Genomic DNA, 24431 nt, shown 5'->3' with positions numbered 1-24431 from the left:
TATTTTTATCACTCTAATTATTCGACAAAACACATATTTCACACTCAAATTGACATCCCATCACAAATCTGTTTGTCATCTTTTGATGTTGCCAGGTTTCATTGCCCGGCCCGTATCATGGAAAATATTTAACTGTCATATCCAATGGCTTGTTATTGGATACCTGTTAGTACAAGAATAATGTTTGAACACTAATGCTGAATAAATGTCTATCAATAGCTTGTATTCACCTTCAGTGCTACCCTGTGTTCTTAATACCAAAGCATCCTGCTTTTGTCACGTGCACGCTGCATAGAAAGTTAACATTATGATGATTTCCCAACCAAAAATAGAGTTTATATTTCAAATTGAAAACCAGGAATTGGAGCTTTGGGATTTTTTTTTTTTTTGAAAGTGAATCATTAAATCATTGAGAATTAATGTTTGGGATAGCACTATGCCACCCTCTGTGTGATGTTTCAGGGTTGTTACATCCCCCAAGGATCAGTTGATTGGCTGATCTCCTTTACAGCCATTGATTGGGAGGCCTTATTGACAGCAGTCTATTGGCTCTGTCTGAGTGCTGTTTCATATTTCCCTAACATTAACCAAATAGTCACAGAATCTGACAAGCAGACAGAATCACACAGTCATTTTTTTTTCTGTTAATTATTTTTTCCACCTAATTTTGTTTGCCCATCACTTGATAGTGTTTCTCCGCAAGAATGTAACCACTTGGTCAGATAACTGTAGTTTGATTTTTTGAAAACTTGTTAAGACAGTCAATATTTGTGTTCAGTAATTGGCATTCTTGAGAAAGTTTCAGTGTTTGCATGAAGAAAATGTAAATTTTCACCATACCAGAAATGAAAGAAATTTCTAAACTCTAAACAAACATTGATGTTTTTTGAGACATGTTTATTAGCACAAAAAAATGACATAATCCATATTTAAACATTCTACAAGACAGTTTTTAAGGATTTCCAACATCCGTTTCTATGTTTACTTACACCTTTTTTGAAAAGATTTCAACAATTTAAGTATTTTTTTTTATAAAATCTCATCTAGTGAATGATGGCAGTAACAGTATTACTTTTAGGTTTTAGAGTTTGGAGTTCAGTACATGGTTTTTCTGGCCGCGGGGGCTTTGTAAGGAAGCTTTTGACTTTGGCTTTAGCACCAAGCCCAATGCTAGTGGAAGTTTTAGGATCACCAAAGTCACATGCGAGCATGGTTTCCATGGCCTCAGCATCTGGCTTGAACCCACCACTGCCTTTTGCTGATAGTTTACGTTTCTTCTCCCTGTGTCGCCTTCGAACTCGGCAAAGTATGCATATAATTGGTCCTAGAATTATAGTGACGCCTATGATGATCCCAACAATGATACCAAAAGTAGAGGAGGGTGACAGGGAGTCCTCAACAGGGACAGGGACTTTCTGGACTGTGTCAGCGGGGGACTTGGTGACCCCAGGAAGGGTTTCCATGATGGCCATAGTGACACCCATCTGGCTCTGTGGTAGGGGTGAGGGTGTGCTGGTATTGACTGGCATCGTGATAACTTGTTCATGGTTGACTACATGGACCTTGCCTTCTTTCTGTATCGTGATCTCTGTGTCTACATTCATTGAGATGACCTTCTGTGTGGTTGTGCTGGGCGTAGTGCTGCTGCTGGCCTCTCCAAACACCTGAGTGAGGTCTGTGATGGCATCATTATTGGCCTGAACCATGACTCCAGACTGAGCTATACCAATGGCTTGTTGAATGATGTCTTGAGTTTGAACAATGGGTGCTGAAGTTTTTGAATTTGGCAAAGGCCCTGCAGTTGTTTGACCAAAGCCTGTGTTTCTAGCATTTTGAATAGCCTGTGCTCTCGGATTTTGACTCATTGTAGGAAAGTTGTGAATGGGTTGTATTCTTGGATTTTGGATATTAGCAAAGTTCCGTGGAATATATTTTGACGAAAATCTGAAACTTGCCCCAGTTCTCGGAATGCTTGTTCTGTTGACTTCCTCTACCATAACTTCAGCAGGCTTTGGTGTTGGTCCCGGCTCTTTCTTTTGCGGTTCAACATTTTCAAGCTGCTGAGTCCAGGATGGAGGTGCAACATTGCCTTCATATCGGTACTGCATTTTGTATCGAGTTTCTCTGTTGTTGATGGCATCCATTATAGATGAAACAGACAAGTCTTTATTGTTTCTTTGTCTGTACACTTCATTCAGGACAGCTTTGATCACATTCATATTCGTTTTAGTTTTGCTTTCCTCTTTCTCTTTATCCACTTCTTTTTCGATGTCTCCACCTCCGCCTCCTCCAGTCCCTTTCTCTCCATCAGGATCGCGTTTTTTTGTACCGTGTATATTCCAGTCATTTCTCCTTGAGGACGGCGTCCATTGTCCTCTTTGACTTTGTGCTTGAGGGGGCCATCCTTGAGAGGATATTTCTGACTGTATCCTTTGAACATTTTTAACACCTTGGCTCATGATTTCACTCGGTTGTGGGACTCCTGTCTGGTTTGACTGAGCTAGTCCTGCCCATCTCTCTCTAGGCATTGAAGATGCAGGTGACGGGTTATATGGGGGTCTGTCTTGAATGAACTTTGTCTCATTGTCTCTCCTGTTCTCCAGGTGATCGGGAGTATCAGGTTTATAAGGCCCCATCCATGGATTATAACCAAAAGCATTATAACCATAGCTGTAAGGGTTATAGGGATAGTTCGGTGGCAAGTTAGAGAACTGTTGAGGTTGATTTTGAGTTCCATTGATACCACTGGAGTTGTTAGTTCCATTTCCCCAACCAATCCTTCCTTGATGTTGAAACTCGGCTAGCTTTGGTCGTAAAGTATCTGCTGTTTCTGAATTTCTTCTAGAGAAAGCCATTGTAAAGTTTCCAGTGCTATTTTCAGTTTTGGGATTAGTACCTGCCCAGACATCAACTCTGCCATGAGGTCTCATAGGAAAACCAGACTGTGGACCAGTGCCTGGTGGTACAGGTCCTGGAGGTCCCGGCGGGATAGGAATCATTCCAGGCACTGGAACAGGGTGAGGAAAAGCCATTGGTGGAATTACATCAAAGGCCCCAAGTTGTCCTGCATATTGATTAACTTCATGCATGGCTTGCATAGCTTGCATTCTCTGGTACATTGTATCCAATCCATCGGGGAGGTCAGGATCTATTAATGGAAATCCAATTCCTGGAGCTGGTGGTGGACCCTGATTCCAGTTTGAATATGGAGGTCCATTTTGGTTTCCGTAAGGTGGGCCATTGTTCCAGGGTCCATTGGGTGGTCCATTGTTTGTATTTGGTGGTCCTCCATTCCAATTTCCATTAGGTGGTCCTCCATTCCAGTTTCCATTGGGTGGTCCATTATTTGGGTTTGGTGGCCCTCCATTCCAATTGCCATTGGGTGGCCCTCCATTCCAATTACCACTGGGTGGCCCTCCATTCCAATTTCCATTTGGCGGCCCTCCATTCCAGTTTCCATTAGATGGACCTGCATTTTTATTCCATTGACCATTTGGTGGTCCTCCGTTATTCCAGTTTCCACTTGGAGGTCCATTATTTGTATTAGGAGGACCATTATTCCAGTTATTATTGGGTGGGCCAAAGTTTGTAGGAGGACCTCCTTGTAAGTTCCCACTAGTCCAGGTTGAAGGTCCACCATTCCAGTTTTTTCCTGGGGGCCCACTCCTAGATGGAGGTCCACTGTTCCAGTTTTGGGGCCCATTGTTAGTATTTTGGAAATTCTGCTGAGATCGAAAGTTTGGATTTCTGTTGTTTGGAGAATTCTGAGACACTGTCTGATTTGTGGACATTCCGGAATTTCTATTTTGTCCTGTCAAGTAAAATGTTTAAATTTAGCTGTTGTAATAGAGGGGTTTTTTATGAAGAAAAAGTTGCCATAGTGAGTATGAAATTAAAATTACAGATTAATATTAATGTGAATTAATGATATGATTCGAGATTGAGATTACATTTACAATTTTGATAATTCAAACCAAGAGCATCCCTGAATTCATGAAAAAAAATTGCAATGACTACTAGTATATTATGAAGTTCAGATTGGGGTGGTTTGTCCGGTTTACAGTGGAATCATTTTTTCTTTACGAGGGTCTATGTTAATTGGTAGCCAAAATTTTCGTGGTTCATTGGAATGTAATTTCAATGGTAGTGTAATCAGGATAATTTTAATAAATATTAAACAAATGATAATGTACAGCTTCGTGTGGATGTAAATTTGTAGGCAAGGTTTACCCACGGAAGCCATGTACATTGGTCCCCCACAAACAATGATGATTCCTTAGTATTCTCACAAAATACATGTACATGTATGCATAACACATCTACATATAACAAGTTTTAGAATGAAAAAAGTAATACCTTTACCTTGATTTGTGGTCTGTGAAAAGATTTCTGTCCAAAACGTTCCGAAAAAGAAGAAAAATCCACACAAGTATTTCTTCATTGCGACAATTTATGTTAAAAGTGAAAAGTGGGAACTTCTACTATTTTATGAATAAAACAGATCAGTGCATTTCTGGATATGGTCTACAGACAATTGATGTTTAATGAAGCAATTCCCTGTGTGATATTGATACAAGGTGATTAAGACGTTGAAACTGATTAATGGGTCATTGTTCACTTAAAACATTTGTCAAGTAAATATAAATGTGGTTAAATGTGCCTGGCTCTATCTAGGGGCAGGCATTGGCTAGATGCTGCCCCAAGACCCACCAGATAGATCCAGCAAGGGGCGGTGGGTGTAAAAAAAAAAGGCCAGGAGGAGAGTTTGTACATGCTATGAATCCAGGGCCTTTAATCAACAAATCAGTCGTTTTATATGATTTGGCTAATTCCTTTCTGTTTTAATTTGTTATTTAAAAAGATTTCTCATTGGAATTGCCTCTCCCTACCCTTCATACTATAATTTCATATTGATGATTTGAGTATATCTGCATTCAGGATTTCATCTTTTGAGTTTTGCTGAAAACTACTCAATTGTCTCTAATTTCTGCATAGTAAAGGTTGATACCGGATGCAATGTACTTGATGGAAAAAAAACCCAGCAAAATAAAGAATAGGATAATGAAATTGGTGCTGAAAGTTTATTTCCTGATCATGTTGATTTTTCTTACCCTGGTCAGTATTGGATTGATATATCACGTCTTAATTCAATTATAAGATAAAACACAGTGATTGTACGTGTTACATTTCCATGCCTCTAGGACATATTGATGCGACAAGTCCGTTAGAACAGCTAAACATGTACTAAAAATAATCAAACAAGCAATTAATAAAGAGTCAATGATATTTTGGATATTAATTCTGTCACCTAATAGAAATGTTACGTGTGACAAAGGTAAGGGAGCTAATCCTCGGGGAATTGACTTCGGTGTTGACAACTGATTGGTGCAATCCATCAGAGTCGTCAGACATTTAAGTCAGGAGATTGAACTTTGACCTCTGTGTGGTGTTCACTTCTGAGGTAGAACTTTCTCGTAGACCCAGTGACTTGTAGGCATTGATTACATGTAGCTACATTTACTGCTTTTCAGCTGTTTTACTCATATTTTAAAAGTGTTAGTAGAATCAATATGTATACTTAGATAAATAAAACAGAGTGCAACAGTCCAAACTAAATAATTGTTTAATTTGGATTGTTGCATTCTGTTTTATTTATTTAAGTTTTTTTTTGCTGTACCAAGGCTTTATTTTTCTACAAGCACACACACACATTTTATATATATATAAATGGTGAATTTTATCAGCCATTTTAAGATGGAAATGGAGTTTGAAAATGAAATTGAGATATAATACTCGATTCTCTCAATTGAAAACATTTCAAAACAAATATGAAACGAATGAACAAACAATGAGTGCAAGTCTCTCTCTCTCTCTCTCTCTCTCTTCCCACCCCCACCACCAGGAATAATGGAATTAGGGGAAATACGATGAGTCAATGAACTTTGTTTATATATTAACATACAACTGTATTACACCTTTTTGTTCATTTCTGAATTGTTTCATATGTATAACATAAATAAAATAAAACTACTGGTAATTTTTCAAATGATTTAGTACTGCATTTTAATAGTTAGTTTCTAAATTCAGTACAGATTTAACTCGTGTTGAATTACTTTCATTTGCATTTTATAAAGGGATATTGAAGGCAGAAAGAAAAAGGGGAAAATGTGATGAAAAAAATGATGAAATAATTTTGATATGTTGTAAACGCAAATACGAGCATGCTAACAGATGATTTAATCTTATCTTCTAGGTGAGTGGTGAAAAAGTGAGCAAAGTGAGCCTGGTAGACTTGGCAGGTAGTGAGCGCGCTCAGAAAACTGGTGCTGTTGGAGACAGACTGCGGGAGGGAAGTAACATCAACAAGTGAGTGTACACCTAAAGCTTAATAACAAAAAAAAAACCCCAACAATGAACAAACTGATTGTGGGTCAAAGAGGAGTAACTCCTACAAACCTTCGAACAAGTTCTGCCAGTGTTTGTTAACTTCAATGTATATATAAATTTGTAAATTTAAGGTCACTGCAGACACTTTAATAAAGTAGCTGATTCAATAAGAAAAGAGGAATAATTCATGCAAGCTTATAAACATGTTATATATACTGTAGATTCCTAATTAAATGCAAGGAAATAATATCCAGGTAAAATTAGGAGAAGCAGATCTCGGAAATTTAAAATCTCGCTTTTATTTTTCTGACACATGTAAACTACCGGTATGTGAAATTATGATAAAAATTCGGCATTCCCAATTTTATGTTCTTGCGATTTGATAGAAAACGGTTGAATCGCGGAATTAAGTACTCACGTAAAATAAGTACTGAGTGTCAATGCACAGTCATGCCAATTCACACATACGGTATATGTTCAATGTTTCAGGTCCCTGACGACCCTTGGCCTGGTTATATCAGCATTAGCAGACCAGTCAGCAGGGAACAAGAAAAAGGATAAATTTGTACCATACCGGGACTCTGTACTGACATGGCTACTAAAGGTCGGAATTCTTGCTTCACAGACCAATATGTACAAGACATATTTAACTGTCACATTCATTGTATGCATGTATTTTATGAAGAAAATGATTATTGAAATAAAGCATATCAACAGCAATGAGAATTAAAGACTATAGTACATGCACTGATATTGGCAAAACTTTTACAATAAAAGTCTTTGTTATTGATTTCACATTCTGAAGATTTCCTTGGCTGTTTTGTTTCCACTTTCAATTTATCTGAGATCAAAGCAATAACTTTAAATGAATGCTTAGTTTTATTGAATGTGAAAGTTAAATGAATTTTTTTTAAAATTTAGCTGTTTCAAATTTGGTGTTATTAACTATATAGGATAATCTCGGAGGAAACAGTATGACAGTGATGGTGGCCACCATCTCCCCCGCGGCTGATAATTACGAGGAGACCCTGTCCACTCTACGCTATGCTGACCGGGCCAAGAGGATCGTGAACCATGCTGTGGTCAATGAGGATCCAAACGCCAGAATTATACGTGATCTTAGGGATGAGGTAGACATGCTGAAACAGCAGCTCAATGAGGCTCAGGTAAAAAAAACAGCTCACCCAATGAAACTTGGGTATAAAACAGCTCACTCAGTGAAACTCAGGTTTAAAACAGCTCCTTACAATCATTTAAGATTTGAGATAAAATATCCTTATAGTTACTCAGGAACAGCTCAAGGAAACATATATACTGTAAAACAGGTCAATAGGAACAACATCAGCTCAAGCATGAACTTATTGAAGATGAGGGAAAAAATGAGAGCTTTTCTGCTAAAAGATTTAAAACATGGGTCATGCTTCCAAATCATAGAGCTACATGTATCAGCTCAATGAATATCATACATACCTGTACGTATGATTAGTAAAAATACTGCTTGAGAATGGACCCTCCTCCAAGCATCCTTTAGGATGTAAAGGATGAGGGTCATTCTATGTAATGAGCCTGAGGCTCAAGAGGGTATCATGTAGCATTATCTCCGAGTGCAGCGAGGCGTTACTCAATTCAAAGAAGTTAAAAAATGACCTGTGTGACGTAAACACACCTGTGGTCAGTGGTATATAAAGCACAGCTCCACGTGCCGAAATCATTCTTGAAAGCTTGTTTGTGACAACCAAAATATAAATTGGGAGGGTAATTTTCCTCAAAGTTTTATCAATTCGGGTTGGGTACATGATACCCTCTTGAGCCTCAGGCTCATTACATAGAATGACCCTCATCCTTTACATCCTAAAGGATGCTTGGAGGAGGGTCCATTCTATTACATATCGCCTTTCGGCTCTACGAGGGTATCATGTAGCATATTTAAAGAGTTGGTCACAAACAAAAAATTTAGAATAAAGACATTATTTCAAAAAATTCAATAATTTTTTAAACATAAAATAAAAAAGTCGAAATAAACCACATTTTAATCAATATCAAAATTCATACATATCATAACATTACAATAAGTAATTTTTTATTACAATTTTAATTGATTTTATCAACAATGTAAAAATAGTACACCATCATCAAACAGTCAATTGTTTATCTATTTAACACTGTATTCGCAAAATGTCCATCAGAATCACATCCAGCTATATTCACTTCTTTATAGTAAAACTTAAAGAATGTCTTTGATGAGGACCAATTTGCTGCATCCATAATTTCTTTTATCAATACGCCTGACGAATAAGCCACCTAAGCGGAAGTTCCACGGAAGGAATGTGCAGTAAAGTTCCTGATTCCTGACAGTTCTAGGACATTTTTCAGCCATCTTGCTAACGTACATGTTGAAACAGGATTGAATGTTTTGTAGGAAACAAATAATGTAGATGATTTTCTATTGTTTTTGGTTCTTTTTAGATATTCATGTAACGTGGAAACCACACAAAGTCTGTTATCAGAAAATTTATGTAAAACAACTCTATGTACAGGAGTCCCAGGTTTACATGTCTTCAATAACTTCTGAATTTGAAAAATAACCTTATCGGCAAACACTGACATATATCTCAAATCAAGAGCCAAAAGTGTCTGTGCCCTTGAAGCTGTTGTAAGCGCAATAAGAGCTATTAATTTAAAAGTTAACAGACGTAAAGATATTTCATGTACTGGCATTAAATTGCGCAAAAAACACAAAACCTTTGATACATCCCATGATGTTCTCACTTTTGGTCTACTTGGATTCAGATTAAAATATCCTTTCATTAATTTTGGAAGTAATAATGGTTCCTTAACCCATAAAACACCAAAATATGGCAAAGTGTTAATCAACATTGATTTATGAGTATTCACAACAGAATATGAAACTTTATTACTCATCAAAGAAATCAAAAATTTTACAACTATTTCTTCAGAGGCTGAAAAGGGATTGGTTTTCCATTTAGAACACCAAAGTATCCATTTTTGCCAGCAACATTGGTATTGTTTGTTTGTGGCCGGACGTAAGGAAGCAAGGATGATGTCACTATCGAATCTTGCCAGTCCTTTGTCATAGAGGGATCTCCTGATACAAGACAGGCGGTTAGAGTTATCTTGCGGAGTGGATGTAGCTCTCCTGAGTGTGGCATCACTAAGAGGTCCTTGTGTCGAGGAATTCTAACAGGAATAGAAATCAAAACAGACATAAGTTGCGGAAACCAAGTTTGAGTTTTCCATAACGGAGCAATAATTATTGCCTGTCTAACTCTATCTTCTAAAATCTTATTAATTATCCTACCAATTAATTTAAAAGGTGGAAAAATATATGGACATAAGTTTGACCAAGATAAAGTGAAAGCATCAATATGAAAAGCGTCAGGATCAAAACTCCAGGAAACAAACTTTCTCATTTGTCTATTTATACGAGAAGCAAAAAGATCTATGTCTGGAGTAAAAAATTGTTTACAAATTCTCACGAAAATATCGTGTTTTAACATCCATTCCGTAGAATCAGCAAATTGCCTAGAAAGTAAATCAGCATAAATATTTTCACATCCGGGCAAATATTGGGCAGAAATGAAGAGTTCTCTTTTTATGCACCAATTCCATATTTTTACTGAAAGATCATCAAGTTGTTTTGAATGCATGCCACCCTTTGCGTTAATGTAAGAAACAACTGTTGTATTGTCCGTTTTGAAACAAATATGTATTGAACTGTATTCTTTGAAAAATGATTTCAGTGCAAAATACACGGCCATTAATTCTAAAAAATTGATATGATATGATGATTCCGAATATGTCCATCTACCTCCTGTCATTTTATTTTCAAATCTAGCACCCCAACCTTGCAAGGATGCATCAGTTTCAACCCAAAAATCAATTGGTCTTGATCTAATATCTTTTCCATTTAGAGATTGTATATTTCTACACCACCATTTTATCTCATTAATACTTTCAACAGAACAAGTCATGAAAGAATTATAATCATCACCATTCAATTTTAGATTTTGATCTTTATCTCTTTCTAAAGTCCTGTAATGCAAAGGTCCTTCGAAAACTGCATTACAAGCATGAACCAATAAACCTATCAATGAGGCCAATTGCCGGATTTGAATTCTTGGATTAGACAAAATTAATTGACTTTGTCTTAAAATCTTTTCAACTTTTTCATCTGTCAAAAAAACTTTGAATTCAACTGAATCAATTATAACTCCAAAGAAAACAATTCTCTGTGAAGGAATGGTTATAGATTTTTTATCATTTATTGTGAAGCCAAGATTGTTTAATTCTGACATAACTATATTTGTTTGTTCTTGACATGTAGAAAATGTTTGATTCATGATCAGGGAATCATCAATATAATAGCAACATCTTATGCCATTTTCCCTAAAAAATGCATATACAGGTTTCAATATCTTTGTAAATATTCTCGGACATGATGTTAATCCGAAAGGTAGTACTACAAATCTGTAAAATTTTCCATTCCAAGAAAAAGTTAGAAATTTCTTGTAGTCTGGGTGAACACTGACACTAAAATATGCATCCTTTAAATCAACTGAAGTAAGATAATCATTTTTCTGAATCAGTTCTAAAGCATATGTCAAATTTTCTTGTTTGAAATGATAATATTCAACAAATTCATTTAAATATTTTAGGTTTATGATTGGCCTGAGATTACCATCTTTTTTAGGTACAAGGAAAATATTTGAAATAAAAGCATCCGAAATATCTTTTACTTCTTCAATTGCACCTTTATCAACCAACTGTTTTACTTCTTTTGATACCATTTCAGATTCTACTGCATTAAATTGAATTTGTTTCGGAAAGAATGTTTGAAGAGGTTGTTGAAAGAATTCAATTTTATAACCTGGTTCAATTATATTTAATATCCATTGGTCTTTTGTAAATTTTTTCCAGTAAGGTTTATTCAGTTTTCTCACCTTTACTTGTTGTAACTGTACTGCTTTTTCATTGCACTTCTGTACTGGAATTGTCCCCTTTGACCTCTGCCTCTCTGGGAAGGGTATGATGAATACTGGCGGTTTTTGCCTCTGTATGGGTTTTGGATGGGTTGATACCCTTGGTTTGACATGTAGTTTTTTGCTTGAGTTGTATTTTTAAATTTTGTATCATAGTTCGATTTCATTCCAATTGGTTGCTTAGTAATATCACCCATTTCTTTGAGTTTAGAGACACAATTGTCTCCAAACAAGTGATCAGTAACTGGGATTTCAGAAGAAGCAATTTTGCGATATCGAAAATTCAAAACATTTTTTATTTCATTTCTTCTTTTCATAGAGACATTGTAGAATGCATTGCCAAGCATACTTATTGAATCAGCCAACATCTTTTTACAAACGTGAGGCTCAAGTTCTTTTTATTTACAAGCATATCAGCCATCTGTACTAAAGGTATCATACCCGTGGCTAAAGATTTTTGAATTACTTGCAAAGTGAGATCATCTGAATGGGCCTGCTTATTCATGGCATCCCATATTTCTTTATTGACACGGGGAACTTTCAATAAATTACAGTTTTCTGGTCTGTCATATTTTTTCTCTAAATCAACCATGCTTTCTTTGCTACTTTTAATAGAGATGGCTGCATTTACAGCTTTTCCAAGTGCTTCATTTACTTTTGGACCAGTTTTTTCATTTGCATTTAATTGTGGGATATCCCAATCATTGTTATCAATTGTTATCTGAATTGATTCATCATTTAAAATCCCCTTAAAACTTTCTTGAGGGTCAACACCTTCAATAGAGGGAGAAACTTGATCATTCAAATAAGAAAAATCAAAGTCAAAATCATCAGGGGTTTCGTCAAAAGTCTGTCGTGAATCATAATCAGGTATGTTTACCAAATTTCTTAGCGGTCTATTGGGTACATTTTGTGTGAAATTACCGGGAGAATTATTACCCGAAGTGCGCACCGTAGTTTCGGTGGACCGCATGTCATTTACATTGCACGTATTACGTGCCATACTATTGGAACTACCCAACTGTTTTACAGTGTCAGTGAGTGAGGAAATAGATTGTAAGATTTTATCTATTCCTAATTGATTTTTTAGCTCGTCAACATTAAATTCTTGAACACATTCAGACTGAGTTTTTGACTTTTTAGATTGTTTTGTCACCCGTGGTGGCGGTGCACTTGCACTCGCTGAACATGAGGTCTGCGCTTTGCGCTTCGTTCCTCTAGTTCTTTTATTTGTTGCATTTGTTATTGTGTCCTCCGTAACACTTCGTGTCCGGGGTTTATCGCCAAACAATTCATCTATGTCTGAGTAATTCTCATGGTCGCTTCCCATGAACGACAGGACATCGTCCTGATTTTCCGTCATTACGGTAAAGTACCCAACTTTGTAATAACTTACCTTACCAGTATAACGTTACATAAAATTAAATAAGGTAGCTGTTTTACAGCAGAAAACAAGACAAGAAACCTGAACAACGTTCTAAGTTTTAATACACACCGTTATAAGATGTTCACCTGTTGTACAGGTATAAACACACGCCGCTCAGAGAAAAAGAATGATTTCGGCACGTGGAGCTGTGCTTTATATACCACTGACCACAGGTGTGTTTACGTCACACAGGTCATTTTTTAACTTCTTTGAATTGAGTAACGCCTCGCTGCACTCGGAGATAATGCTACATGATACCCTCGTAGAGCCGAAAGGCGATATGTAATAGAATGAATTATTAGTCTTCCAGTACTTTCAACTGAATTTTTATGCAGGGATCAAATAAGTGAAAGTTACCACGTTAAGAAAAACAATAAGTTTTTAGAGGCACCTGATCAATATGTCCTTTGCATGAAATAAGAGTAATAATTGGTTGTCATCTATTATTTATAGAATATGGAAATTTCAGCAGAGCTAAACATTGAAATTTTTTGTTGTTGTTTACTGAAATGTAGAACAAGCAAGCTCCAGTACTGCAAGACAGACTTCAAGAATCAGAAAAACTTATCAAAGAGATGACCAAGACTTGGGAGGAGAAATTAGCCGAAAAGGACAAAATCAACCAGGTAAGGGTACCAGCTGATTTAGAACTGGGGTAAAAGTTATCACCTCAATATTTTAATGATACTGACCAACACAAATAATTTTGGACATCAAGTTTGTTTAGATCAAGCCCCATACTTTCATAAGAGCATTACGTGGATGTACAGCTATGAGATCATGGTAAAAAGTGCAGCAATTTGTTAAGAATTTGACAGGATGAGTAAAAAGAGACAAGAAATTTTTTTACAAAATTATAAACACTCCTTGGTTGTAATTTGTTTTAATAGATGGCAATTAAACAGGCACAAACATGCATCAAACATGCTGCAGATTATTTGGGGAGAGAATAGTGTTCATAAACTTGTACGTTGTTATTGATTGGCCATAACACAATGCCACATGCCATGAAACTTGTAATATCTTTTGACTTTGACAATATAGGATCCTGAAATTTGCTTAATATTCATAAATAATGTATAAAATAGTAGTAATATATGAAACGAGAAACATTGATAAGCCCAAGTTTCGATTACCAACCTTATTTTCAAACTTGTCATGCACTCATCTCATATATGGCTTGATGCCATTCGAAAATTGCTTTTCCATGCAATGAAAATGCCATAATTATGGAGAAAACTCTGTAATTCAATTCAACTCATTGTTCACTCAAGACCAGTTCACTGGTAATATGAGGTTCAACATAAGTATATCTAAATGAACACAAAAAACAGGCAAGGATCACAAGTACAGTATGTGTTAAGTAGTAGCTTCCAACTAGCTGTTTTACAATTACAGTTTATGTTGGAACCCTAGTCTATATATGTATTTTTAATTTAACTCTCAATCTCTTCTGATAGATTGGATGGGTACACATTTGGAATGCAAAAAATGTTTCCTTCTCTCATACATTATTTAAACCACTATCTAATATTTATATCATTGAGTTACTGGGAAACAAGAGCTAATATGTTGAAAAATCTTAATTATTAACCATTGCATGTAATAAAACACGCACAGGCCCCTGACTTACTTACAAACTGTTTACTTTTCTGTCGTTATCGTTATGTTTATTATATACCCATCAATTTTCCCTTCTTGATACTGTCAATTCTACAGAGTGTGAACCGAATTTCCGGATCACCACACGGTGGGTTTCCAATTCCGTATCAACACACTCTGAAACTGATGACGTAGTACGCATTAAATAACGTATGTATTTTAGTGCTCAGTGTTTCCCCTTTTGTTGAAATTTTTTTCTTCCCTTTACAGGAGAGACATGAGAATCTAGAAAAGATGGGCGTGTCTGTTCAGACATCGGGGATTAAAGTAGAGAAGGGAAAATGTTTCCTGGTCAATCTGAATGCTGACCCCTCCCTCAATGAAATGCTCGTGTACTACCTGAAGGTAAGGCTAATTCCAGGAAAATTGTTTGGTAGTTGGATTTATAATTATAATTATAATAATTATCATCTATCATGTCCTACATATCATCAAGTACTGTAAATTAAGAAATATGCTGGTATGTATCAACTTCTATTCACGAATGATCAAATGATTGCGAATATGCTACGATTATTTACCCCAAGCAAGTACTCACTGGACATATATTTATTTCCACCTGTCTGTGTCAATTGGTCTGCAAAGGTAATGGAATTTATCCCTCAGGAAAAGTTCATTTCAGTGGACAGGTTTCAGTGGCTTTTTAAGATATGTCTTTTGAGTATCAATTTTAGAGCAAAAAACGTGCCTATGCGCAGGAACTTGGATTTCAAAAAAAAAAATTAAACTTCTAGAAACTTATAGAACTCTCATTATCCAAAGAACACATTATACTTAGATCTTACATCTGCAAATAGCAGCTAGCTAGTTTTCTTTTTTTCGGAAAGAAGAACCATTACATGTCTTAATTTACATCCCCTTTCTAATTGCAAGGAAGGGTGCCACCAACTGTCGCTATGCACGAAAATAATTTTTACTTTTTATGAGGTGACAGCTGAAATGAGCTAACTCGAGAATCTGCAAGACTTTTGTGTCCATGCTGAATAATTAGCCATCAAAGAGTTTCAAGATTAATGCTCACGAAAGTGAAACAGAAAAAAAATTGTTGGATCGGAATTGGTAGAATCCTGGGGAAAATTAATCCTTTCTTGATGGATTTTCCTGCTGATTGAGTAATGGGCGTCTTGTATGTAGATTTGAGTTTTTATACAAATTGATTCGAACCTCTTGGGATGAGGTGTTGACAGCAAGATTAACAATGTGATGTTACCGTAAGTTCATACTGTATAATGTAAATGTCTTTTAAGAAATGTGCTTCTCCCAAATAACGGTAGTGGCAACACACTGGGAAAAAGTAATGTAGTTTGAGTTCTAGATATATATATATTGATCTTCATCAGGAGAGAGAAAGAATTTCGAAGAAATCTCAGTGGTCATCAAGATTTGTGTGTTAATGTCTAAAATGTTTTGAAAGACAGTTCTTCGAGACAGAAAGTAGGGTTAGTAAAGGACATTGCATTCCCTGATACGTTCAGTGCCAGTACATTGTACCATTGGATGATATTCCCAAGATTACTATAAACAAGAGTGTTGATTTCTATTTTGTGTTAAGAAGGAAAGAGAAACCTCCATTTTGTGATGTACTTTCAAAATGATTTAAACCATTAGATGTTATTATAATTTGAATCTGCCACTCTTTTGTTGTATTACATTGCAGCTAGTCAGTTAGTTGGGGGTTTTTTTGGTCAGTGTTTTTCAAATTCACTTAAAGTCAATTTTGAAAATTGTGATCATAACATTAGTAATCTACATAAACATATGATGTACCAGCACCTCCATATATATTATACATCTGAATTAAACCAATAGCAGTGTATATAGCTATTTTTTATCCTAGTAAAATGCTTAGCATTGAAAGTTTCTGATACAATGTTCCCTTGTAATGGCATTTAAGGGGACTAGTGGTTGATTTGACATACATGTAATATATATTTTGTCAGTCAGATTCATTTATTTAATCAACATATGTTCTCATGCAGGTAATATGATACATTCTGTCTTTTACAGTTATCTCTGTATTGTTATGAATAACAGTGTCAGCTGCTTTACTTTTTATACTTAACCAAACGAACGTCAATGGTTCAATGGGAGGGGATGGGGGGGTGGGTCTTAGAATAATGGTTTTATAATTATAACAAGATATTCTTTTATGTAAAAATTTAAAGAATCTAAAACCTTCGTCTACTCTGTTATACAATGACTACCGTCAGTCTTTTTTGTGTGGGTCGTCTCCTAGCTCTAGAAACGTTTTGTGGTAATGGAGGTCAGTCGTGTCATATTGGTTAAGGGTTGCAGAGCCCAGAAATCCATATAGATTATTGGAATATTCAAGGCATAAAAAACCCTTTCATAGAATATGGAGAAACTAATTTGCCCAGTACACAAAATATGTTTGAATAATTGCTAATTTGTAGCTAAAAAATACATCAATATTTCATAGTTACAGATAAGATGTATTGGTTTTGTTGCCAAAGGTATTGAATTCTAGTGGTATATCCTTTAAGTTAACATATAATGAAAGAGAATAATTAAGTTAACCTGGAATACAGAAAAACTGTAAATACAACATTTATGATATCAAGGATTGATGGTATATATATATATATATATACATGCATGGCACAGATAAATCATAATATAATTCAAAGAGGCCTTAATTAGTATTGCTAACCGTTCAAATCACAACAATCTTGGCCATTCTGTGGCCTTGATGCTAACACAGACCTTATTGAGATGTGGAAACTATTAACAGTGAATACAATAAAAGAGCATCCCTAGTTTCTGAAGCTAGTTCTTTCCCAAATTGATCTCGGGGGGAAATGCAGCTCTGTTAAGTCTCGGAGTCATTTTTCTGCAAGATGTTGAAATGTCAATATGGTGCAGGACTTAAAGAAGGGAAAGGATTAACAACCGAAACAGGAAAGGCCTCAGGAAGTCATGTCTACTAGCATTAAGAGGGGAATATGCTCAATGTAGGATAGAGGTGCCATTGGAATATATGTCCATCAACAAAAAAAATCAATTTCTTGTTAAAGCATCAAAGTCATTTGGAGCACCGTAGAAAAGCAATGAGCACTAGCTGTTAGTATTGTCAAACTCCAGTGTCAATATTTCAGGATTTGATGTTTGATAGCCAGTTTTGCTGTCTTTACCAGAAGTATCTAACCATGTGGGAAGCTTTGGGGTAGATTTAACGCGTAATTAAAGCCCGATGTAACGGACATGTTGGGAAACATTACAAGCTCTACGCTCAATTTCTTTCCACTGTCAGGAAGGCATAATGTTCAAACAGGAAATTGATGTAATTAACCAGATAACTGGAACTTTTAAAAAATGTGCCATGCCTTTTTATTTTTGAATGAAAAGTGATAATACTCCACATCTTAATGGGTGAGAATTTAGCTCCAATGCACACATGAATGAACATTCTTGGATATTGTGATGAGTTAAGTTTGATGGAGTTTAGTCTGAAGCTTTGAAAAGTAGGAGCATGTGTTCCCTGGTGCAAGTGGGACCTCCACAGAGGCCCTCTAGCCTGAAGCTGAAATGTTGTTATGAACCGCTAAATCCACTGAAGGTACCCAGTGGCAGAAAGGTTTGTGTTCTGTTTTTGCCAGCATATACATGTATTATGACAATTAATGTTTTTGAGGGTGAGGTAAGGCAACGCTAAAAAATATACACACAAAACTTGCTGAAAAAAGGAGTCATTTTAAAACTAAAAGTTTATTATTTATCTTCATTCAAATCATGTTTTACATATGGGTTTTGTTTACACATATTGTTGACTCTTGCATGAATGAACTTTCGTTCAAATACACCACCAGGTGACGTCACATTTTAGGAAAGCGTATTCAATAAATGTAAAATTTGTAAGAAATCGGCTTGGTGCAAGGGCATGCAATAAAAATTCACTCACAATTTCAATATTTGATTAAACAAAAGATTAAGATGAATAATAAAATCTTTGTGCATTAATTAAATCCTAAACAAAAATCTACTGTAATCAGAAATTACACAAACATATAATGGCTTTTGTATTTTCCCTGCATTTCTTGTCAAAATTTATGAATAAAAATCTTCCTGATTGAATTATTGATATTTGTGCACTACTATTATCAATTTTTGAAATTTTACGAGTCAAATGAATTCACTATGCTTTAAAATAAAGTAGTGTATGCCCTTACACCAGAGCTGTTTATCTGCTGTTGTCTACATTGTACTTTTCTGAGTTGTAAAGGATGATGATGTCATAGTATGGTTCAAATCCTACTTCTAGCACCTAGCTGATATTCTATGTCATATCCTTTGATAAGGCACTAGATCTGAATTATCCAAGTCAACCTGCTGAAAATGGATACTTGCTAAGTTTGCTTCTTGTTTTCCTGTTCAGACTTACGTAAAAAAAATTTCGGTCAGTCATTTAAAATGATTATTTATTATAATATGAGGATTGATATTTGAAATTCATGTCTTTTCCAGACAATTTTAACAACATTTCAATATTGACAATTTTTAAACCAAGGTTGTTTTCAATAAGTGTACATTATTTGACTAAGTATAAGATTGCTCAATGATTCTGGGACCTAGCTACTTTAGCATCACAAAAATGGAATATATATCCCATGCCTTATGATACAGCTTAACACATTCAATGTATGAAATGTTCAATCATTGAAGGCATGTTTTGCTGAAAATTGATCAATTGCAATAGGAAAACACCATTAAAGTTAGGAGCAGGCCTGCAAATGGAGATAACAGTGATTTATTTATTGTTTTCTACGTAACAGTTATTGCTTACAAGATAGCCATCTTGGTACAATGTTCTACCATAGTTCTGTGTTTTGAGGGAGATTGATTGGGGTGTCATCTATCACAGAGGAAAAGTAATCTCCTAGATGGAAATAAAATCTAACAACATATATGGAGGTCCACCAGGGTGAATTATTTGTCAGAGAGAGAGCCAAGGGAATTCTGGGCTCATATGAAGCATGAAAAGGGAAAAGTCTGGATGAAACTCTAATGTTCTCATGAAGGAAACCAAAGTTCGCAATATTCACTGTGAATTATATCTAATGTATCTCACCATTTGTAATATCCTAACAAAATTAAGGCTATAGTATTAAAAAATAAAAATAAAACAGAACAAATTACACTTGCTACTGCGTGCATGCAATCATGATTTCTATCGAAGTTTGGGGGCTCTCAGTGTGTAATTTTATCTTTATTAATTTCAAAGTTTGTACCTGGGGTGTTGTTCTATTTCTGTACTCGTCTAACTACTGGAGCTGGGGCTTGTTGATTGTTCCCAGAGCTAGGACCAGTGGCCCTGCTGTGGGAAAGTGTTTTCATGTAAGCATTGTTTGCAGTTCTGCAAATGGATGTTTACCAAGCTTTTATTGATAATTGATTCAAATTTTTGTAGACTTTTTTTTTTTTACCTTATCCTATATGGATATGCTTGCAAAGTGGATAAAAAGTTTAGACCATTACAACTTTTTTTGTCCTGTTATTATTACTGATTGATTATATAGATACGCAATTAGTTTTTCATGTTGAACAAGTGTAGTCTTTTGATGTGTTAAGCATGTTAATTCATTAGTGTTACTTTGGTACTTTGTTGGAGCTGAAAAGTTGTAAAACTTCAATTTGTAAAACCGAATGGATTTTTTATTTTTAAATTTTAACAGTTTTTGACTTTTTAAGGGAGAGAAAATTTCACTGAAATTTAATTAACGTTGCTTGGTCCTTAGTTTTTTTTTTTGAGTAGGAGGATGTTTATTGTTGTGTACTTGTAATTGATCTGTACAGAGAAAAAATGGACTTAACCAGATTGATTTCTTTCGTTGGCTCCCATTGGTTATTGTCTCCCAGTGTTGCCAGGCACAGATTACTAACTTTATCAGAATAGTATATTGAGCCCCTGTTACCAAGTAAAAACAGGGTCAAGGTAGCATTGATGCGATATAAATCCATATTCAGATTCAACATGCTTTCATTATCATATGTTATCAATTAAAATGTGAGGAAAATCAATTTTAGGAAACAAATTTAATTACCATGATATTTGATGGACATGTATTACAAAATTAACTTCTAGTAATAAGTACATTTTATTAAAGGTTTTGTGTTTCATTTGTAATGAAATTTAAAGGATGAAAAGCAGATAAATTGTAATAAGTACTAGAATATTAAGCTTTTTTTTTTAATGTATGAGAAAAACTACTGAGTCCTCAAATTTTTTTGACATACCAAAATACTTTTAAAATTCTTCAAATTAAATTAATGTCAACTTTATAAATGAATTAATTCAAAGAGCACTGTAAGTTTATACTTAAATTTAAATATCTGTCAGTCCTCATAAATGATGATAAATGTTATGTACCTTTTTTCATGTACTATATGTACATGTATGATTTATGCTGAACCTCTGACAATTTGTCTATAATAATCTATAATATTTTACCTCATGTATGAATATATTGATGGTGCAATTGAAACAATTTGAATTGAATAATTCATGCACTTGAGCTTCACAAATTTTTTTATCTTTTGTTTTTATATTATCCGATATTTAAGTTTAAAAGTTAAGGAAGCTTAAAAAATATTGCACTTCATAAATAACAATAGACAGAGTGAGAAAATTACTGGGAAAGGGGCTATAATATCTAGTTTTATTAATAAGTTCTCTATTATACTTGCATACTGATAATATCAACCTGAGGCCTCATGGGCCATAATGTATCTAACAGACATAAATAATATGGCAGGATAAGTCTTTCTTGTTAGCCATGCGTAAGTCTTGAGCATCAGGTTTCCTTGTCCCCCGTGATACTGTAACACAATACTACCCTTGATAAATGTCATAGACACTGAGTCACTTTTACCATAAAGTTGAAAAAGTACAGTCAATCTGAGAACGCTGAGTAAGAGGATTCAGGAAGAGCATGGAAGTTCAGCTCAGATCATCCTTTAATATAATCCATCTCTGAATTCTGTGAACGTCTCAAATTTTGTTCAATTGTTCTCATTGTGATTGTGGATTTCAAAATCATAAGACTGCAGGTAACAAACTTTGATGATGGTAGTATTGTTCAAACAGCCCACTTGTTATCCACAACTTTTCATGTTATTAGTAAATGACTTTTGACACCTATTTGTATCTATATGCATGTTTCAAAGCAAATTTTCTAGCTGTGATCTGATATTTAGCCAAAGAAATTTAATTCATTTACCAGCTTTCATGGTCAAATGATAACATGTCTGCTCTGACATACTGTATCAATATAAGGGCATCCCATCTGATATTGGAGATATGGTATTACTTTTTTGAACGAATGAGTTTAAAATATATGTATAACTTTTCAAGGTTGTCCTAGCTGTTCAATGTCAGTGCAAAGAGAGGAAGAGAATATATGTTCCTAACAAAGGGATTTACTGTCTACATGTATTTATAGAAATATCCCATGTTAAAGTATAGGAATGCAAGTGTAGCTGTTGGGGGTGTCATGTGAATTAAATACATGGGATTTTAATGTATTTTCTAATGTATTTTCTTGATAACAGTTGTAAGATACTGTAAACTCCTTAATATATAATGCGAATACTAAATTCCGGAATCATACTGTTTTTTATCAAATCGCGAGAATATAAAATCGCAAATGCAGAACTTTTAATCCTCATTTCTTATAGTTCTCAACTCCCAAAAATTAATGGCGAGATTTTAAAAAATTTTTAAAAATTTTAAAAGAAGGGTGCTTCTTGCGATTTTACGCTGATATTAATGCTTGCGTTTAATTAGGAATCTACAGTACGAAGCAAGAATAAAATTGGATTTGAATTATTAGATTCCTCTTTTAAATAAACATACCTTGAAATGGAAGTAGAACCAGAGCTGAATTTGCATGGGCCTAGGTTTAGTTGTTAGAAACAAACTCACTATGGTCTTCAAAGTCAACAGCTGAAGAGAATTTATCATATCTATATATAACATAATCTCTCTTCACACCAATGTTAATCCGTAGGAAATCATGTCACGTATGTCAGGTATCTAAAAATGTACAATCTGTTGATTTATCTTCTCACGGACAAGAGGCAAAAACTTGAGAGTTATTTTATAACAATTATATTTTTAACAATATACACAAAGAAATAATACACCAGATATTGACTTTTTGAGCGACTTCTTCTGTGTATTTTGAGTTGTATCAGTGGTGTATCGTTCTTCTAGAGCCTTTAAACTGTTGACTTAATGCATTCTGACAGTCTAGGAAAGGTTAGAACTTGAAAGGGTCAATTGATCCTTGGACGTGCCCCAGAAGTGTACTTGGCATTTTATATACTGGTTTCGAGTTTTCTTGTGTTTCAGGGTAACAATATTCAAATAATACGCCTGATTCAACAGACTGCACTCTTGTTACTGTAGGCAATTTTCGTACAGCACCAGACTTTAAGTTTTCTTGTTTATTCCACATGAGGGATTGAAAAATTATACCCTTATTTCAAGTAAAAACCGTATAAAACAACAGCTTGCATGCAGTCATAGAAAGTACTTTGATATACATAACAAGTGAATTTTCTGTGGATTTCAGGACCACACTTTGGTTGGACAGCAAGATGCAGATGTACAGCAAGATATCCAGTTATCCGGATTGGGAATCATGCCAGAACATTGTGTGGTGGATATCGAAAATGGAGATGTCTGGCTAACTCCAATAGATGGTGCCAGGTAAGTAGTCACCCAACAGTGTAGGATCACAAACTGAGTAACAGTTTCTTGTAAAATTATGTTTCCAAAAGAAAATTAAGACCCTATGAAAGAAAGCTGTCACAGATCTATAAATTCTTGCATGAAGTATCTTCATTATTTATTATTTTTTTAAATCTAAACTTGTGAAATGGGTTAATAGTTATTTAACCCTGTGGTTCACACACATGTATAGCTGCCAGATGCCTGCTTCTTCCACATTGACCTGAAGCAGTAGTCTATCCAGATAAGTCTCAATCTGCTTAAGAATCTATTCTTTCACGTCATTTATTACTTTAATTATTGTCCCTTTAAAGTTCATCTTTTTAAACAAGAGGCCTATGGGCCTCATCACTCACCTGAACAGTTCCTTGTAAAATCTATTTCATAGCATATGCTATTTCAATTCTGAACATTGAACCCCTTTCTGGGGCCCCAGTGTTTGTCCAGGGGTTGTCTTTAACAATTTAAAATCTACACTATTTGAGGATTTTTAACATAGAAATGCATAGGAAATATGTTCAAAAATCTTCTCAAGAACCACTGCACTAGAAATGCCAATATTTACACGTAAGCTTGTATATATAGTGAAGATTCTTAATTGTAAAAACCATGACCCTGGACCAAAACTGGGGCCCAAGGCGTGGTTCAAAGTTTAACATAGAAATGCTATTGTGTAAATATTGTCATTTATGGTGCAGTGGTTCTTGAAGATTTTGTGTAGATATTGGCATTTCTGAAGCAGTGGTTCTTGAGAAAAAGATTTTTAAAGACACACACCCTATACTCACTATTTCGCGCTTATCTCCCTTTGAAAAAGGGTTACAACCTTTATTTTAACAATTTAGAATCATAAGGATTCTTTGTTACAAGTTTGGTTAACATTGGCCCAGTGGTTTTTGAGAAGAAGTAAAAAATTTGAAAAGGTTACAGACAGACAGATGGACAGACAAACAATGGACAACGGGTGATCAGAAAAGCTCACTTGAACCTTCGGTTCAGGTGGACTAAAAAGGTATGGTCTCCTAGTCAACAGGCAAGTGCTCAGTCCAAGGACACATTCACCAGAGGTTGTTCAATTTGAACCAGCAGCCTTTTGATAACCTGATATGCAATTACTTCCTTTTTACCACTGAGTCACACATAATTTTCACATTTAAAGAACTCCACATTTGATGAGGAGCAATTCAAATCTTAACATTACAGAGAC

The 24431-nt window shown here is 35.1% G+C and overlaps 2 protein-coding genes and 1 pseudogene across 7 annotated transcripts in view; 1 reads left to right on the top strand and 2 right to left on the bottom strand.

The window, feature by feature from the left end:
- LOC128162792 (kinesin-like protein KIF13B) overlaps positions 1-24431 on the top strand; it is an 87721-nt gene that overhangs the window by 40818 nt on the left and 22472 nt on the right. For all 6 annotated transcript variants that reach the window (XM_052826182.1, XM_052826189.1, XM_052826196.1 and 3 more), the window contains exons 9-14: positions 6254-6366; positions 6877-6991; positions 7341-7553; positions 13329-13439; positions 14686-14820; positions 23067-23203. In XM_052826182.1, the coding sequence (XP_052682142.1) occupies positions 6254-6366; positions 6877-6991; positions 7341-7553; positions 13329-13439; positions 14686-14820; positions 23067-23203 (824 nt within the window). The remainder of the gene's footprint in view (positions 1-6253; positions 6367-6876; positions 6992-7340; positions 7554-13328; positions 13440-14685; positions 14821-23066; positions 23204-24431) is intronic.
- LOC128162834 (uncharacterized) lies at positions 864-4702 on the bottom strand. Its single transcript, XM_052826238.1, has 2 exons — positions 4363-4702; positions 864-3811 (listed from the first exon to the last, which is right to left on the bottom strand). Exons 1-2 carry the CDS (start codon positions 4439-4441, stop codon positions 1044-1046), a joined length of 2847 nt encoding a protein of 948 aa, XP_052682198.1. The 5' UTR covers positions 4442-4702; the 3' UTR covers positions 864-1043.
- On the bottom strand, positions 10637-12555 carry LOC128162841 (uncharacterized; annotated as a pseudogene).

Source organism: Crassostrea angulata, chromosome 1 (genome assembly GCF_025612915.1).
Source record: "Crassostrea angulata isolate pt1a10 chromosome 1, ASM2561291v2, whole genome shotgun sequence".
Classification (NCBI taxonomy): Eukaryota; Metazoa; Mollusca; class Bivalvia; order Ostreida; family Ostreidae; genus Magallana; species Magallana angulata.
This window is presented reverse-complemented; position numbering and strand designations above follow the sequence as displayed.

Coding starts and splice junctions, on each gene's coding strand:
- LOC128162834 (XM_052826238.1), bottom strand. CDS start 4,441: ATGAAGAAATACTTGTGTGGATTTTTCTTCTTTTTCGGAACGTTTTGG. Junction 3,812..4,362: donor TTCACAGACCACAAATCAAG/GTAAAGGTATTA, acceptor TTTACTTGACAG/GACAAAATAGAAATTCCGGA.